This window comes from Cyrtonyx montezumae, unplaced genomic scaffold (assembly GCF_038088225.1).
Source record: "Cyrtonyx montezumae isolate F1298 unplaced genomic scaffold, pur_monq_1.0 scaffold_3, whole genome shotgun sequence".
Lineage (NCBI taxonomy): Eukaryota > Metazoa > Chordata > Aves > Galliformes > Odontophoridae > Cyrtonyx > Cyrtonyx montezumae.
The window spans coordinates 152,779,987-152,797,226 of record NW_027072034.1 but is presented as its reverse complement, the minus strand read 5'-3'; the positions used below and the strand labels follow the sequence as shown (position 1 = coordinate 152,797,226).

Genomic DNA, 17,240 nt, shown 5'->3' with positions numbered 1-17,240 from the left:
ACATACTGAAATTTGAAATCATCCTATCTATCCACAGCGCCCTCAGTGCACTGGGTTTACAATTGTCATCTGTGGTTTTGGATCAAAGTTCCACGTTCTATTCAATAAAACTTCCTTGAAGTTCATTCCAGCTCTTCTAGGTAGTTATGTTGAATGTACAAAATAGGTCAGCCTTGATAGAACCATTTTAAAATTCCCATGGGGAGCTCTTGATCCTGAACTTGTTTAATTTTGCAATGTATGGCCAAGCAGTCTCAATACTTGAACATATACCCTCATGGATAACATTATTTCTTCTGCTGCGTGGTTGAGCAATTAGGAGAGTCAAGCATAAGTCTTTCATCTGTGGACAACAGCTTCCTTCCCTTCGTCAAAGAAGAGCAATGCAAAAACACTACACAGTCCATGGAGAGTACTACGTTGCGTGACTGCCAGCCATCTGGCTGATTGATTCATCATGGCCCTAGATAGCTGTAAGCATAGTCTGAAGACGTGGAGTTAAATGCCAGTGTGCATCAAGCCTCAGGCAGGTCAAGCAGATGCTCAGCCAATGAAACTGTAGAGAACATGCTACAGATTGTTAGCTTATACCACCCCACATGTCTCATCTGAATAATCTACTAAATCCCCTCTGAAAATATACACACACACAATCATGACATATCTTATATGATCATTATATTCATATATTATATTCAAGAACAAAGGTCATATAATATGAACTATTCTTTTAATGACTAATATATATTGATTTAACCAGGTTGTAATGCAACCTGAGGTTTGCATAGTAAGGAATACAAGTACTACTAAGCAGAAAATATTCCATGATGTGAAATAGATATGTCCTAATATGTGACTGTATGAGCATTCTGTTGTCAAAGATGTAGATAGGATTACTAATAACTAATAGAAAATCTGAATTCCTCCCAGATGATCACTGCTAAGAAATAAGTACAAAGCATATTCATCTGTGCTCTGGATATGACCTTAATTCCATCTGCCTTCTTTACAACTGCTTTCTTCTGCTACCACTCTGCTAGATGCATATTTTCAATCTCTTATTATTTTTCCCATAATTCTTGTATTTCTGTAACACTAAGCTTTCTTACCGTTCTAGTTTCACTTGTAAAATTATGAGACAGAAAGAAAATAATAATAATATGCTAACCTAGGGCAAGTTTATACAACCCTTACTATATCAGCAATATTATTGACTCAAATGGGACTCCCTGTGGGCTCATCATAAGGCAGTTTAAAGTTAGAATTTTGATGCCTGATAACGTAGTGATTTATGTTAGAATTTGATATCTTGTGATTTACAAAACCCATTGTGCTGGAGACAAATCATTCAGACATTTGGGAAATGAATTTAGATTTTGGTTGAATGTATTTTTTTTACATCTTTCACTAAGATCTTAAGATTGTAGAAGTAACCATGTGCATTCAGATCAGTAGTTCTTCATATTCAGTAGACCAGACAAATAGAAACTTTCAGGATGTAGCTGTATGTTTCTTGTGATAGATCATATGAAAAATAGCCATGATGTTAACCATGTTACTGTATTATCTAGATATAATTAATCTTAAGCCTTATGTCACTGTAAATTGAAAGCCACTAAATATGATAAAAATAAATGTAGGAAATCTAGTAGCTTGTGTTCCTGCTTGTGGGGTGCAGAGCCTAAGCTGATCACATTTTTCTGTTGCTTTTATTTGCCTCCAAATATTTATTTTAATAGAAAATAGGCAATAGATGCAATTCCACAGAGGTCTGCTCTGTGGCCTCTGTTGATGAACAAGTTCATTAATAACCTGAAAAAGAGGTCGAACAGCAAGATGAGAAAGTTTTCACACGATACTAAGTTATTCAGCACAGTGAGACAAAGGAAGTCTGTGACAAATTACAAAAAGATCTTATGCAACTGGGTAGCTAAGCAATCAAATGACAAATTAAATTATTCTTGGTGAATGATGTAGTGAAAAACCATGAGTGAAACTATGATGAAAACATACCTATCTTCACATTTAAAATGATCAGTTGTGAACTGAGCACTACCAATGAACAGTGAAATTCTAGGGGTATGGCACAGAGATTTCCATGAAAATTTCAACTTACTGTTTAGAAGAAGGCAGATCTATATTGAATTTTAGGAATTAATAAAAAAGTATCGTAGAATTGTAGAATGACTTGAGTTGGAAGAGGCCTCAAAGATCAACTAGTTCCAATCCCCTGCTATGGACAGGGTTGCCAACCACTAGACAGGTAGTCCAGGGCCCCATCCAACCTGGCCTTGTGCACTTCCAGTGATGGGTCAACTTCTCTGAGCATAACAGGTAATTCAACAAAGGGTTAAAGTTCTGTGTAAAAATTCAACTCGCTCACATCTTGAACACTCAAGGTATTTCCAGTGTAGGGGTTATATAAATATATGAAAGGAAAACTTTGACACAATTTGTGCTCATATAATAGACACAGCTAAGCACGCACATTCATTTTTTTTTCTGAAAGAGTGGTCAGGCACTGGAATGGCCTGCCTAGGGAGGTGGTTGAGGCACCATCCCTAGCGCTGTTCAAGAAGCGTTTAGATGAGGTGCTAAGGGATTTGATTTAGTAGTTGGGTAGGTATAGTGATAGGAGGATGGTTGGACTAGATGACCTTGTAGGTCCTTTTCAACCTTATGAACCTATGAACCTATGAACCTACGTAAATAAATATATAAAATATGTTGTTTTACAAACACTACCATCCTTATTAAGGCAATGAGGTTCATAGGACTAATAGTGCAAACTGGCAAAACAAAGTAAAGTTCATTATTTCCTTGATTATATGGCAATAAACATACACTGAAAATACAAAAAATATTAGTGCATGATGCTAAAATAGCTTATAATTTCACAGAGAAACACGGTTCTCTAAGTATTTAAATATAGTTCATAGTTAATTATCCCAGCATGACATAAAATGGTTATAAAACAGATGGGTAAAACCGTTGGATGTTGAATATGCCTTCTTTTTTCCAAATATAGTGAAAGATACCAGCTGAAGTATCAGTGTAAAATACAGTCTCAACACTGGTATGGATTTACTTGAATGAGTTCTATAAACTTTATTCCCTAAACTGCTGTCATTTTCCATGAAAATGACTGATTAGTGTCTGCATCTTAAGTATTTTCATTTGCTGATGTACTTTTATCCCACTTGTAGAACATTAAGACATTAATACTTTTCTTGATATAAAATTCCTTATATGTAATTAATTATTATTTAAGTTAGGAACATCACAGCTGTCTCAATATTGTTCTTGTTTTAGGTTATTGATAAAAAGTCAAAATTTACAAATAACAACAAAGAATATCAGTAAGATATAGAATACATAGAATTAGGAAGCCATGCCATACCACAGGTTATAAAGAGATTCCACAAATGTGTAATTACTGTAATGATAAAGTCTGCTCATTAAATGTCTGTAGCAAACTTTTCCATGTTTTAGAGGTAAAGAGGAATATAAATACTGCTTACCTCATTTGGAAATGACAAAGTAGAGTGTCTATGGATTAGGATCAGGGGGATAGTCCTTAGGAGTGACATCGTGGTGGGGGTCTGTTACAGACCACCTAGTCAGGATGAAGAAATAGATGAGATGTTCTATAAACAACTCGTAGATGTTGCACGATGGCCAGCACTCGTTCTCATGGGGGACTTCAACTTCCCTGATATATGCTGGAAATACAATACTGCGCAGAGGAAGCAGTCCTTGAGATTTCTAGAATGTGTGGATGATTGCTTCCTGACTCAGCTGGTGCAAGAGCCTACCAGGGGAGATGCCTTGCTTGACCTACTTTTCACTAACAGGGAAGGACTAGTAGGGGATGTGAAGGTTGGAGATTGTCTTGGCCAGAGTGACCATGAAATGGTGGAGTTTGCTATTCTGGGTGCCGTCAAGAGGGTGACTAGCAAAACTATTACCTTGGACTTCCAGAGGGCAGACTTTGACCTGTTCAGGACACTTGTTGCAAGGGTCCCTTGGGACTTGCTCCTGAAGGGTAAAGGGGTCCAGGAAGCCTGGATGCTCTTCAAGATGGAAATCTTAAAGGCACAGGAGCAGGCAGTCCCGGAGTCCTGTAAGTCAAGCCGGAGGAGCAAAAGACCAGTGTGGATGAACCGGGATCTTCTGTGGAGACTCCGAGAGAAAAGGAGAGTCTATGTCCTCTGGAAGATGGGTCAGGCTACTTGGGGTGACTACAGAGAACTGGCCAAGATCTGCAGGCAGAAAATTAGAAATGCTAAAGCCCAGCTTGAAATTAGGCTGGCTACTGCTGTAAAGGAGAACAGGAAACCCTTTTACAAATATATTAACAGCAGGAGAAAAACTAAGGAAAATTTCCCTCCTTTACTCAACGAGGCAGGCAATATAACCACAGATGATAAGGAAAAGGCTGAGGTTCTCAATGCCTTCTTCACATCTGTCTTTAATAAACAGGACAGTTATCCAAATGGTACTTGCCCTGACCTGGAAGTCTGGGACGGGGTGCATAATGCACCCCCTGTGATTCAAGCAGAGACGGTCAGAGATCTTCTCCTCCATCTGAACTCCCACAAGTCCATGGGGCCAGATGGGATCCACCCAAGGGTGCTGAGGGAGCTAGCAGAGGTGATTGCCAAGCCACTTTCTGCCATCTATCAGCATTCCTGGTTATCTGGAGAGGTCCCACAAGATTGGAGGCTTGCCGATGTGACTCCCATCTTCAAGAAAGGCCGTAAGGAAGACCCGGGGAACTACAGGCCTGTCAGCCTGACCTCGGTATCAGGGAAAGTTATGGAACAGATGTTATTGAGGGAGATCACACGACACGTGCATGGCAATAAAGGGATCAGACCCAGCCAGCACGGGTTCACCAGGGGCAGGTCGTGCTTGTCCAACCTCATCTCCTTCTATGACTGGGTGACCAGACAGGTAGATGAGGGAAAGGCTGTTGATGTAGTCTACCTGGACTTCAGCAAGGCCTTTGACACGGTCTCCCACAGTATTCTCCTAAGGAAACTGGCAGCCCGTGGTGTGGACAGGTTCACTCTTCTCTGGGTGGAGAACTGGCTGGAGGGCCGTGCCCAGAGGGTAGTGGTTAATGGAGTTAAGTCCAGCTGGCGTCCTGTTACGAGTGGTGTCCCCCAAGGGTCAGTTTTGGGGCCCATCTTGTTTAATATCTTTATTGATGACCTAGACGAGGGAATTGAGTGTACCCTCAGTAAGTTTGCAGATGACACAAAGCTGGGAGGATGTGTCAAACTGCCTGAGGGTAGGGAGGCCCTTCAGAGGGATTTGGATAGGCTGAACAGCTGGGCTGAGCAAAATGGGATGAGGTTCAATAAGACCAAGTGCCGGGTCCTGCACTTTGGCCACAATAACCCCATGCAATGCTATAGGCTTGGGGCAGAATGGCTTGAAGAATGTGGAGAGGAAAAGGACCTGGGGGTGTTGGTTGATGCTCGGCTCAACATGAGCCGGCAGTGTGCCCAGGTGGCTAAGAAGGCCAACAGCATCCTGGCCTGTATTAGAAATAGTGTAGCCAGCAGGAGCAGGGAGGTGATCATCCCCCTGTACTCAGCTCTGGTACGGCCGCACCTCGAGTACTGTGTTCAGTTTTGGGCCCCTCACTACAAGAAGGACATTGAGGCCCTGGAGCGTGTTCAGAGAAGGGCAACAAAACTGGTGAGGGGCCTGGAGCACAAGTCTTATGAGGAGCGGCTGAGGGAGCTGGGATTGTTTAGTCTGGAGAAGAGGAGGCTCAGAGGAGACCTTATTGCACTCTACCACTTCCTGAAGGGGGGTTGTGGTGAGGAGGGGGTAGGCCTCTTCTCCCTGATAAGTAATGACAGGACGAGAGGGAATGGCCACAAGTTGCGCCAGGGAAGATTTAGATTAGACCTCAGGAAGCATTTCTTTTCTGAAAGAGTGGTCAGGCACTGGAATGGCCTGCCTAGGGAGGTGGTTGAGGCACCATCCCTAGCGCTGTTCAAGAAGCGTTTAGATGAGGTGCTAAAGGACTTAATTTAGTAGTTGGGTAGAGATAGTGATAGGAGGATGGTTGGACTAGATGATCTTATAGGTCCTTTCCAACCTTATGAACTTATGAACTTATGAACTTATGAACTTAAAGGTAATTATGTACTTTATTCAGATATACTTGTTATTTGATGCAAAGATTGATTCTTGGGAAGTAAAGTCATACGGTTTGTGTAAAGAAGACGTGATTTAATTCATGGAATAGTAACATGCATAATGACACTGCCTTTCAGATCCCAGATTTATTAGTGCTCACCTGATACCTGAAAGTGATAATCCAGAAGATGACAAAATCTATTTCTTCTTCCGTGAAAATGCAATTGACGGAGAGCACACTGGAAAAGCCACCCATGCCAGAATAGGGCAGATCTGTAAGGTAAAGTGATGACTTCTTTGTGTGACAGGACACTCTGAGAATGGTTTTGGTAACTTCATTTTTTTTACTGTAAACTATTCAGTGTTATCCATAACACTACAATGAGGCAGAGATCATCTGGACTGATAGTCACTTAGTGATTGTTTTTTCATTTTTTGCTTCTTTTTAATTATGCTCATCTTCTGGGGTTCAGAATGTTTCTGCCTAAGGTAGAATCTTTTACAAGAAAAGAAATAACTCTAGATTCACCAACAACATTTGCAGAATTTAATTTTAAATAAATATTAATACTTCTCCATTTCCATATTAATGAAAACTCTTTAAACAGAAGTAAAGGAAGATTTAGCATAATAACTGTTTAACTTAGCTGTAGAAATGGGCAACAATCCAGAGAACTCTTAATGACTGCACATTGAATCATCCATCCACACTGATAAATGTCCAAATATTTTCTGATAGACTTTAAAAAAGATTTCTACAAGTTAGATGATACTCATAAATGTTGTAGCTTTGGAATGTAGAATGCTAATCCGTAGGCACAATTTCAGTTTATCCCTCAAGTCCAAAAATAGCTGCATGAAAAGCATTTCCTCCATAATTATGAGGTTCTTGATGTGCCTATACTCAGAAGTTTTGCAGCTATGCAACTGCTCTCACCATGCTGGACCTATTTTGTTCAAATGCAAGTAATATATTTACTTTTGTGTAACTTGGTTATTATTATTATTTTTTAATAATGGGAACTATGAAGTGATATTGTGAATTATATAGCAATACATTGTAAAATAAAAGAATTTAGAATTAATGTCATTGGCAACATTATAATGCTCTTATATGTAAATTCTGGATTATTTCATCTGTTTTCTATAGGTAGGATTTTGCAATTATTTAATATATTTTCTCTGCATTCTAGTCATTCTTCACACAAAGATTATTACAATATATTAATGCAAAATATGTTTGTTATTAGAATGACTTCGGTGGACACAGGAGCCTTGTTAACAAATGGACAACTTTCCTCAAAGCACGTCTGATTTGTTCTGTTCCAGGACCCAATGGTATTGACACACACTTTGATGAATTACGTAAGTGTCAGAAATGGCTTTGAATATAAAAACATTTTCTGGCATTGTCCATACAGGATTTCACTCATTTTTCTTTTCCATCTCTTGTTATTGTTACAGAGGACATATTCCTAATGAACTCGAAAGACCCTAAAAATCCAATAGTGTATGGAGTGTTTACAACTTCCAGGTACAGAGTGTATTATTTTACTTGCATAGAAACATGGGTGGCTGCTTGTTTTAAAGAGGTCCCTTTGTTTAAAATGTTTTTAAGGAACACAAAATTTTCTTAACCTTTGAACTGAGATGTCAGTGGCAGTAAGAAATAATGAATTAGATTTATTTTCTTGTGGGTAATGTACATCATTGCTCATAAGCAAGTAACGCGTAGACTGCCAGTTTCTCAGACTGTTCTTTCTGTTCACTTGCCTTTTAATAGTGGAGATCAGAACTGGGCTTCTCAGTTCAAGGATAGGGGACTTCTAGACAGAGTCCAGAAGAGGGCTACAAAGTTAATTAGCGGCCTGGAGAGACTCCCTTGTGAGGAAAGGCTGGGAAACTTGGGGCTGTACAGTCTGGTGAAGACTGAGGGAGTAATGCTTATGAACACCTTTAGATGTAGAGTGAAGGAAATACCACATGAGCATGAGGAAAAACTTCTTAGAGGGTTAAAGAGCACTGGAACAAGCTGCCCAGAGAGGTTGTGGAGTCTCCTTTGGAGATATTCAGAACTTCCCTGGATGCTTTCCTATGTAACCTATTGAAGGGAACTAGCTTTCACAGAGGGTTGGGACTTGATCATCAGAGGTCCCTTCCAACCCTTATGATCCTGTGATTCTGTGATTTGTAGCCTTACAGACTTGGCAAAATAATATATAAGCTTCAGTAAGATTGTTTGGGAGAGAAGTAACATACAAAATCTGGTGTGAGAAACTGATTACTTGGGGAGGTATTAAGAAGAAGTATTGTTTAAATCTGAACAGTTTAAAAATCTTGCAAAAGTTCTGTTATTGAATCACATGTAAACTGTGACTTGAATGTTTTGGTTTCATTGTGCTATCATCAGGAACAAAATTTCAGTTATAACTTTAGCCTGGGGATGGTTTGCAGAATTGAGAGCACAGAGTATTGCCACATTTGTCTGTGAAGGACAAAAGTTTTAGTCTCTAAACAGAAACATGTTGTTAGTGATAACCTGGTGTAGGAAAGTGAGATTTACAAGTACGTGCTGTCTCCTGTAAGAAATCTCAGGGTAAGAAACAGCACTGAAGTTTATGTGTGTACTGCCCAAATGATGAAAGCAACTGCTTAAAAAATATAAATTGAAAACTGTGAATTTTAGGAAAGAACTGAACAGTGCTATATAAACAGCCACACTCAATGGGGCTTTGGACTTCTGGGGACAGTAGGATTTTAAGTAGTGGAAAAGCAGCCATCTCCTTAGCTTAGAGTCTTGGAGATCATATTGGTTATGCTGAACTTTCACAAGAGTTGAGTTAAAATCTTTCCAAGCGCAAATCAGAATTTTGATAATCACCACATGCTGATTAAAAAGCAATGAGCTACTACCTCATATCTTACCCACTGATTAATCTAACTGATAATTTAAAGAATCTGATATGATTTCTTCTCCCCTTATTTTTAGTAATATCTTCAAGGGATCAGCAGTATGTATGTACAGCATGACTGATGTGAGGAGGGTATTTCTTGGCCCCTACGCCCACCGAGATGGCCCAAACTACCAGTGGGTTCCCTACCAAGGGCGAGTTCCATATCCACGGCCAGGAACTGTAAGTACCCTAAGGAATCTGGCAATCTGAAAAGAGAAAACTATGTAAAATATTTTCACACTTTACATAGCCCTTGAGCTGAGAACCAAGGCAAAAACTGAAGAAGAATATGACACAGAGTGGCAGAAGGGAAAGTTAACCAATCCTCTCAGTCCAAAATTTACTTTTTTTTTCTAAATTATGAACCCACAATATCTGTAGTCTAGTTTCATTTGGGTTTTCGTCTTGGCATTTGTATTAATTTCAACATAAGCTTAAGCAATAGCTGCAGAAATTTGCTGAAAGTCAAATGTGTAATAAATTACTCTGCCCTTGGAATTTGTACTTGTTTCAAATACTGGCTGAACCATTCTTGGTGAGATTGAACAGAAAACAGAGCATCCTCCTGGCTATTAAGAAATATTAAGTTGTTCTCAACACTCCAGCTGGTAGAGTAAGACATATTTCTGAAATGGGTGTTAGGGAGGCAACAAAAATTTCATAACTTCCACTGAAATTTCTTCTTATTTCATGTTCTGCGTGCTTCTATTTATAGTTTATTACTGAAATATCAGTGTATATAGGGCTTACATATTTACAAATCCAAACTGATGTAATCACAATCTAGAAGTATTTCACTGGCTCTACGTTGCCACTAATCAACAAAGATAGGGCATTTATGAGAAAAGCATTAATTGTATATGCTGGGATACACAGGGATAGCTACTGAGCTGCTATCAATCAGTTTGACCTATTTAAATTCTGGAATACTATTGCTAAAGTATAATATATGTGAAAGTATAAGAAATAAAAAATAATATATCTGTAAAATTTCTTAAAAACTGTTCTTACATTCTCTTCTGGCAGAAAACAATCCAAGAATAGCTTTTATTTTTTTGTTTGTTTGTCTTTTTTTTTTTTTTTTAATCTACCTTCTATATTTGTCTGGTATGTTTAAAAATTATTATTTCAAACCTGATCCTTCAACTGATTTCCAGCATTTAGACAATACATGCACTTGGACTAATGAAAATCACTTCCCAAGTAAAATAAAATAGCAGATCTCTGACAAACAGATTGCCTAACACTCCTCATTCCTTCTGCTAGACGGTTACTAATTCTTTCCAGAGTTAAAAGATAAGCTCTGCAGAATAAGTGAGGTTTTACTAGAATGGATTTCACCTTTACAATTTCACTGTAACTTATCTATATTTGGATTTACCAACAGCATGTAGATATGTTGAGATTACCTTATATACAATTTTCTTACCTAAAGGTAAATGTTATGCCCAAGTTCTACACAGTCCTGCAGTCACATCATGTACTGCTAGAGTAATACTGTAAATGATGCTAATAAAAGAGTGGCTGAGACCACCAGTTCCTATTAATCCACTGACAGTGATTCTAATCCTGTTGTCTACCATTTTGAAAAAGACATGTTTTTTTCTTGTAGTCACTGACTTAATTCCCTTGTATTAGTAGGGCAAAATTGAACCATAAAATGAGAGATGTCTCTGAACAGAGTTTTTGTTTATTTGTTTGTTTGTTTTTGTTCCCCTAAATTGATAAAATTCAGTTAACTTTCAATGGCTTTGAAGATCTGTTGAGAATAGAAAGAAAAGATTTTTAAGTCTCGTTAAATGTCAGATTTGCAGCTTTCTTTTCCAAGAAAAAGGTGAAAGAGAGGGAAGAACAATACCTGAGCTTCTTACAGTGTTTCAGCTGCAGATCTCACTTTAGTTAAACTGTGCTGAATTATCTGAGGAATTTCATAGGTGAGGTGCCAATAAACTTCCTGAGCATCTACTGACATGCCTGCTAAGAGTAAATAAAAAGAAAATTAAAGGTTCCTTTGAAAACTCAGGAAACTAAACAATTCTGCAATTAGCTTCATAGTTAATAAAGAAGCTGCCAGGATTTTTCCTTTAAATTCTACAGAATGTTATCTATCTATTTAATCTTATGCTATTATTTGGTAGAGGAGGGGGGATTTTTATATATACCAAATCTTCTTATGAATTCGTATTATTTTTATGTGAATTCAGATACAAAGCTCAAATTTTCTCTACCTTATGGTTCCAAAATGGTATCATAATGATGTCTTCAAAACTCTTTTGGTTCCTATCAAGATGTGCCTTTTTCTTTAGGCTGTTGGTTTTTCTAATAAGTCAGTTAGGGTATAACCTATTGATCTTTTTCTAGCTTATCAAAATGCCTGACATAACATATTGGAAGCCAGAAGCTGGACACAGATACTAAATACAAGAGTTCAGTTGATTCCAAGATCAAGTTCATTTTTCCAAACTTTATCAGAACATTCGTATTTATAAATTATTTTAGTTAGACTCACTGATATCAAAAAGAAATCTTGTCATTTGCATCAGAGATAAGGTCTTTTCTGTCTCCTCGTTTTCTGACTTAAAGTTTACTTAAGTAAACTGTGGGTTTCTCCTCCCTGGAAGCTTTCAAGGCCAAGCTGGATGTGGCTTTGAGCATTCTGGTCTGGTGGGAGTTGTCATTGCCTATGGCAGGAAGTCTGGAACAAGATGATCTCTAAGGCCCCTTCAGATCGAAACCATTCCATGATTCTAAAGTAAATAAGACATGACTTTCCTCTTCAGATGTTGTGTGGGATGAGATTCCTTTGCAAGCAATTTGGACTGTGAAGAGGCTAAATCACCTATTGACTGTGTTCATTTCACTTTATTGCCAAAGGCAGGATTACAGCAAATAGATTGTTTTCATTTTATCCAGTTTCTTTATGTGTGATGGGATTAATGTGCGGCGTAGGTGATGTAATTTAGATATAAAGACAGAAAGGTTTTTTTACTTACTCAAATAAAAGTAGAGAATTGAAGCAATAATCTGTCTCCTAGACATTAATGTTAGGTTTATATGATTTTTGTGCATAAAATATACCTTGGTCAAGATTGCTGCTGGTGAAATCCTTTGTTAGAAAGTGGACCAGAAAGTAAATATTCAATCAATTGAAACACAGATGAACTGTATTTATTTAAAATTGAAATGAATATTCATTTACTGATTTTTTCACTGTTCTCCCAGCTGCAGTTAACAATACTTAGTTCTCATGTAGTGATTTTTATCCTTAGAGCACTTTCAATATATTATCCAATTAATCATTATCTAATTAAGCTGAGTAATTAGCACTGAATTGCATTTAGAATATTAATCAAGTTGTAAAGCAAACTTAGAACTGAGGTGTGGAATTTGAAACTTAATTTTTCAGACAGGCAACTGTTTGGCTAAGGATTATAAAAAATCATATCTAATTTTATTTCAAAAATAATTCAGCAGAAAGGAAGAACATATAATTATAATAAAAAAGCTGTCAAATGGTGATGAAATAAAATAGATAACTAACCTACTTTTTGCTTCATCTGTTCCATATGTGTTAAGCAAATATCCTGTGTTCTTTTCATACCATATAATGGAATAGAATGCTGCAATTTGCTTTCTAATAAAGATGCCAGAAAGGGGCAATTTACATTTTCATGCTTGAAGCATGGCTTTGCTGAGCATAACAACTACTCTTTTTGACAACATTGATTTTTTAATTTAATTCCCGATTAATTATTAATAATTTGGATCAAGGTGAGAGTAAAGACAATTGATTTCTTGTAGGGAGGTCCTAAAAGGTCTAGTTTCTGCATCTGGTTTAATAATTGTTGTTCTCTAGGTTTTCAGTTTAATTGAAAGATATCCTATATGGACATATTAAACAACCAAGAGCAACTGTTTGTATTTCAAGTGCATATGCACTGAGTATAATCATTTTCAATGGGGTTTCAGAGTCTTATATATCTTAAATATGAACCTGTAGAAAAATTAGCAGTAGGGGACAGGAAGTTCTTTGCTGGGTATCTTTGAATTAGTGATTTAATATAATTATGGCTCATTTTCTTCATCCTTTCTGCAATATTAACACATTATTAAATGGTTACTTTAAAGTAACTTCTATCTGAACTTAAATACTTATACATTTTACAGAAGATACAGGGATGGATGGTGGTGATCAGCCGCCTTCCTCAAGCATCACCATGGGTAAACAAGGTTGGGATAAATTGTGCCTATTTTCTCCGTTTACGATAAATAGAACTCAGTATGCACAGCTCATACTGCAGATGTCACATTTACTCTGATTGGTCAAACCCTTTGCTAACTGCACTAATAAGAATATCTGCAGAGAGGAACAGAATCCATTTTATCAGGACTACATGGATTACACAAACTTGCTGAGACAACCAGGAATTTAAAGTTCAGCATTTGAGAGTGCAGTCTCTAAGAGTGGACATGATTTCCATCAACTTCAGGAGAGAATGCTTTGAAACTAAATAGTGGCAAAAATGATTAGTTATCTATAGCTCAGAAAACCAAATGCTGAAATTGTGTGTTTTAGACTGAACAATTTTAGAAAATTTAGAATTTGTTCCTTCTGCCAATTAAAGATTAATACCGATCAGTAAATGAGTAAAAGTCTGTTTACACTCAATAGTGGGAAGGTAAATGATATGTAAGGTTCTTTTACATTCTGTTAACTATACTGTTTTAAATCCAAAAAGAAAAAAATAATCACTGACCTTATGTGGCAAACTCTTGCTGTCAAGATAAAATTAGATCTCTTGTCATGCTCATTTATAAAATGAAAAAGTTGGAATGATTGTGATGAAACGAATTTTAATATCTTCCTATTCTTCTGTTTTAAATTGAAAAATATTTCCATTTTACTTTCAGTGTCCCAGTAAAACATTTGGCGGCTTTGACTCCACCAAGGACCTTCCTGATGAAGTTATAACATTTGCAAGAAGTCATCCAGCAATGTATAACCCAGTGTTCCCCATCAACAACCGTCCAATCATGATCAAAACAGATGTAGATTACCAGTTCACACAGATAGTAGTAGATCGAGTAGATGCAGAAGATGGTCAGTACGATGTTATGTTCATTGGTACAGGTGAGAAGTTTTGGAACTATTCTGGGTGTTCCCCCAGGCTTTACAAAGGCGTAGATCAGATATAATTTTGTATTCTGAAAGACAAAATGCTGGATTATGTTCTTGTGTTTACCCATGAAAATCTGGGGCGAGACTCAAAGCTGTGTGTGGGGAGGCCTTTGTTAAATACATTTGTTACAGGTTCAGACTGCGGCCTGAGTAGCTTAATTCTTTAGGAGCATTGCCAGCTGGAGTAAGATCAAACCACTCTTTCCAACTACTGTTACTGGGAAATATTTTGCCTTATTAATTATAATTTAGTATTAAAATGGAGTTTTTGAGGTACCCATTTTGAAGCACATCATAAGAAACATTAACATGAATGAGAGAAGATTCTAAGTAATAAAAAAGACTTGTGTGCTGTTAAAAGTATTTTAGCTATTGCTTTTGGATGCCCAGTTCTTTAGCCAGCAGAGTACATCATTTTACCTAAAATGCAGATATCTGGCACATAAAAAATGCTTTTAGAAGATCTGGTTTTTAAATAGAAACATGATATCGTTTCCAAAGCTTTGTAGAATGATACAGCTTGGGCACTTTGTCAAAAGTAGAAATATGTACTTAGAGAATACAATTTTCCCAGAAAGGTAATAACGAGAAATAACAGTGGTCAGGAATTAGTGGGTATGCACTTGCTTAATTTCAGTGGCTTCCAAAGACTGATTCATGCTTGTGGCTCTGCTTCTCCACCTGTAAAAATTTTCTATTAATTGGCTAATGTTTGAAATGCTTCTATTAACATAACTGAAACTTTTATTGAATATGATTGCTAATAATTATACATTAATATCATGAATTCAAACCAAAACAACCCTCAATGCAACTGTTTCTTTTCAGCTAAAAAATATCTGTCTGGCTCTCTGTCTTATAACAATCCAATTTCTGACTTACATACAGTTCTGGTACTCTAGACCTGGGGTCAGATTTCCAAAGCAGTAAATCTCCAGGTCTCTTTCATGTTGATGTCTGAAATACATTATGAGAAAACTGAGATCTGATGAAGCTTTGTGTACTACATACACTGCATGTGTAGCGATTCAGAGCATATACTGCAGGAAGTACAGCTCTGCAGAAGGAGCTTCAGCTCTTTAGTGCTGAGAACTGAGTTATTAGATACCAGTGTTACAATATGTTCTTGCAAAAAACATTGAAAAGTATTTTCATATGATTTTACACAACTTTTATATTTTTCCATCACACACTAGATGGTTTAATGCAATCTACAATTGGCAGTGTCTCCTTCCTTTCAACAAGTCTCCTATGAAATGATTCAGGCCACAGAAATATTAATGGCAATACTCCCCTTGGCTGTGGCACGAGGAAGCAAGCACTTCAGCATCAAGGCTAAGACGCTGAACAAACATAAGGAGCTGATTTATGTCTGCATCTTGAGCACAAGAAGTGGCATTTATCTCACAAAGAATTGGCATTCAGTCTAAGAAAGATGCCTTGGTTTCTGCATGTGAGAGATAAGTACTTGCAGTGAAAGGTTCATTGTGCCTTATTAGAGACCTCTATTAGACTAAGACAAGCAGTTATTCAGAAGTTCCTGTCTGTTTTCAGACAGTGAAGGAATACTTACTTAAACCTGAGACAACTTTTAGACAGTTATGTATGGCGGTTCTTATCTAAATCAGCCAGAGAAGGTCTGAACGTAAAGAAGCTTCAACATCTAGCTCTTAACTTTTGAATGTGGTATTTAGGCACTTAGTTCTCTAAACTGCCAATATTCAGATGTGTGGTAAGTCTTCTGGATCCCATTTAACACTGCTGCTATTTGTATTGAAGAATTCTAAAAAATTTTGAAAGGTAATTACTTGCACTTTCCAAAAGAGATTTCAGCACCAAATACACAGCTTTCTAAGTACAGTATTATTACTCCTTGAAGTACCATCTTTGCCCATCAAAATTGCTCTTTTTACTGCAGGCATCACTCTCATGGGACAAGAATAGCTATTAAAGCACCTATGCTTAGAGCTGAGTTAGAAAAGATTTTCTGAGCAAATTGACCCTATTGCAATTTTCAGACTGAGTAAGTATGGGACATCTTCAGAGGCAAAATGGAAGAGGCAGAACTAAGGCCATGTCTTCTTAGTTGCCCTGAGCTGAATTGAACTGACTGCTCAAAGAGAAACCATAAACAGATACAAAATCAGTGCATGTTATGTCTTTCCCAAGCAAAAAACAAACTAGGGAACAGATCAGGGAGCCTAGTCACAGAGCAGTTTCATATTTGTTGAGCTGAACCAATGGCAAAAACAGTGTTAAGCTCTTTGGGATATGGCTGGATTTTTCTGTGTAGGTCTGTCCCATCAGATTAGATATATACACTTATTATTTTCCCAGTGCTCTGGCAGCAATCTACATTATTCCCACGTGCTGCTGAACTTCAACATGTTGAGGAGATACTTTTATTTTGTTTTTCTTTTCATTGAACAACTGATGATAATTGAACGTAACATAATTAATATCCATCCAGTGTGGTTACATTTTCCTTTCCTGTGGGTGAAATCTCCAACCAAGCAGTTTCTTTCCCACCGTGATTGTACCCATGTTTCACAAAGGAAATAAAATCATATCGGAATGTTTGAAATTATATCAGAAAAAAAAAACAGGATTTAAGATAAGCTCTTAGTGCATATCCTGAGTGTCTGATGTGTGGGATCATTTGGCACAGTCAAGATATATCTGTCAGTAAAGCAAATTAATAACAGTAATCTTATCTTACTCAGCAGAGCCTATTGATCCTAAAGTAGAAGCCTGATTCCATTTGTGTGGAATTGTTTGAAACACTACTCTGTAAAACTTGATCAAGAACTAAGATAAAGCTCCACTTTGGTACCTGTGGCCTGACCAGAGTTGCTGTAGAGATTATCTTCAACCTCAGAGGCTTTCTCTAGCATTAAGTGCCTTAATTGTTGCAGAATCCACTTAAAAAATAGACTTCTTTTTTTAAA

The 17,240-nt window shown here is 37.3% G+C and overlaps 1 protein-coding gene across 1 annotated transcript in view; it reads left to right on the top strand.

Annotated features, from left to right (window-relative positions):
* The window catches only part of SEMA3A (semaphorin 3A), a 174,304-nt gene that overhangs the window by 130,187 nt on the left and 26,877 nt on the right, over positions 1-17,240 (top strand). Inside the window, exons 7-11 of the mRNA XM_065743708.1 lie at positions 6,297-6,439; positions 7,410-7,524; positions 7,624-7,693; positions 9,149-9,293; positions 14,025-14,244. Coding sequence (XP_065599780.1) covers positions 6,297-6,439; positions 7,410-7,524; positions 7,624-7,693; positions 9,149-9,293; positions 14,025-14,244 — 693 coding nt within the window. The remainder of the gene's footprint in view (positions 1-6,296; positions 6,440-7,409; positions 7,525-7,623; positions 7,694-9,148; positions 9,294-14,024; positions 14,245-17,240) is intronic.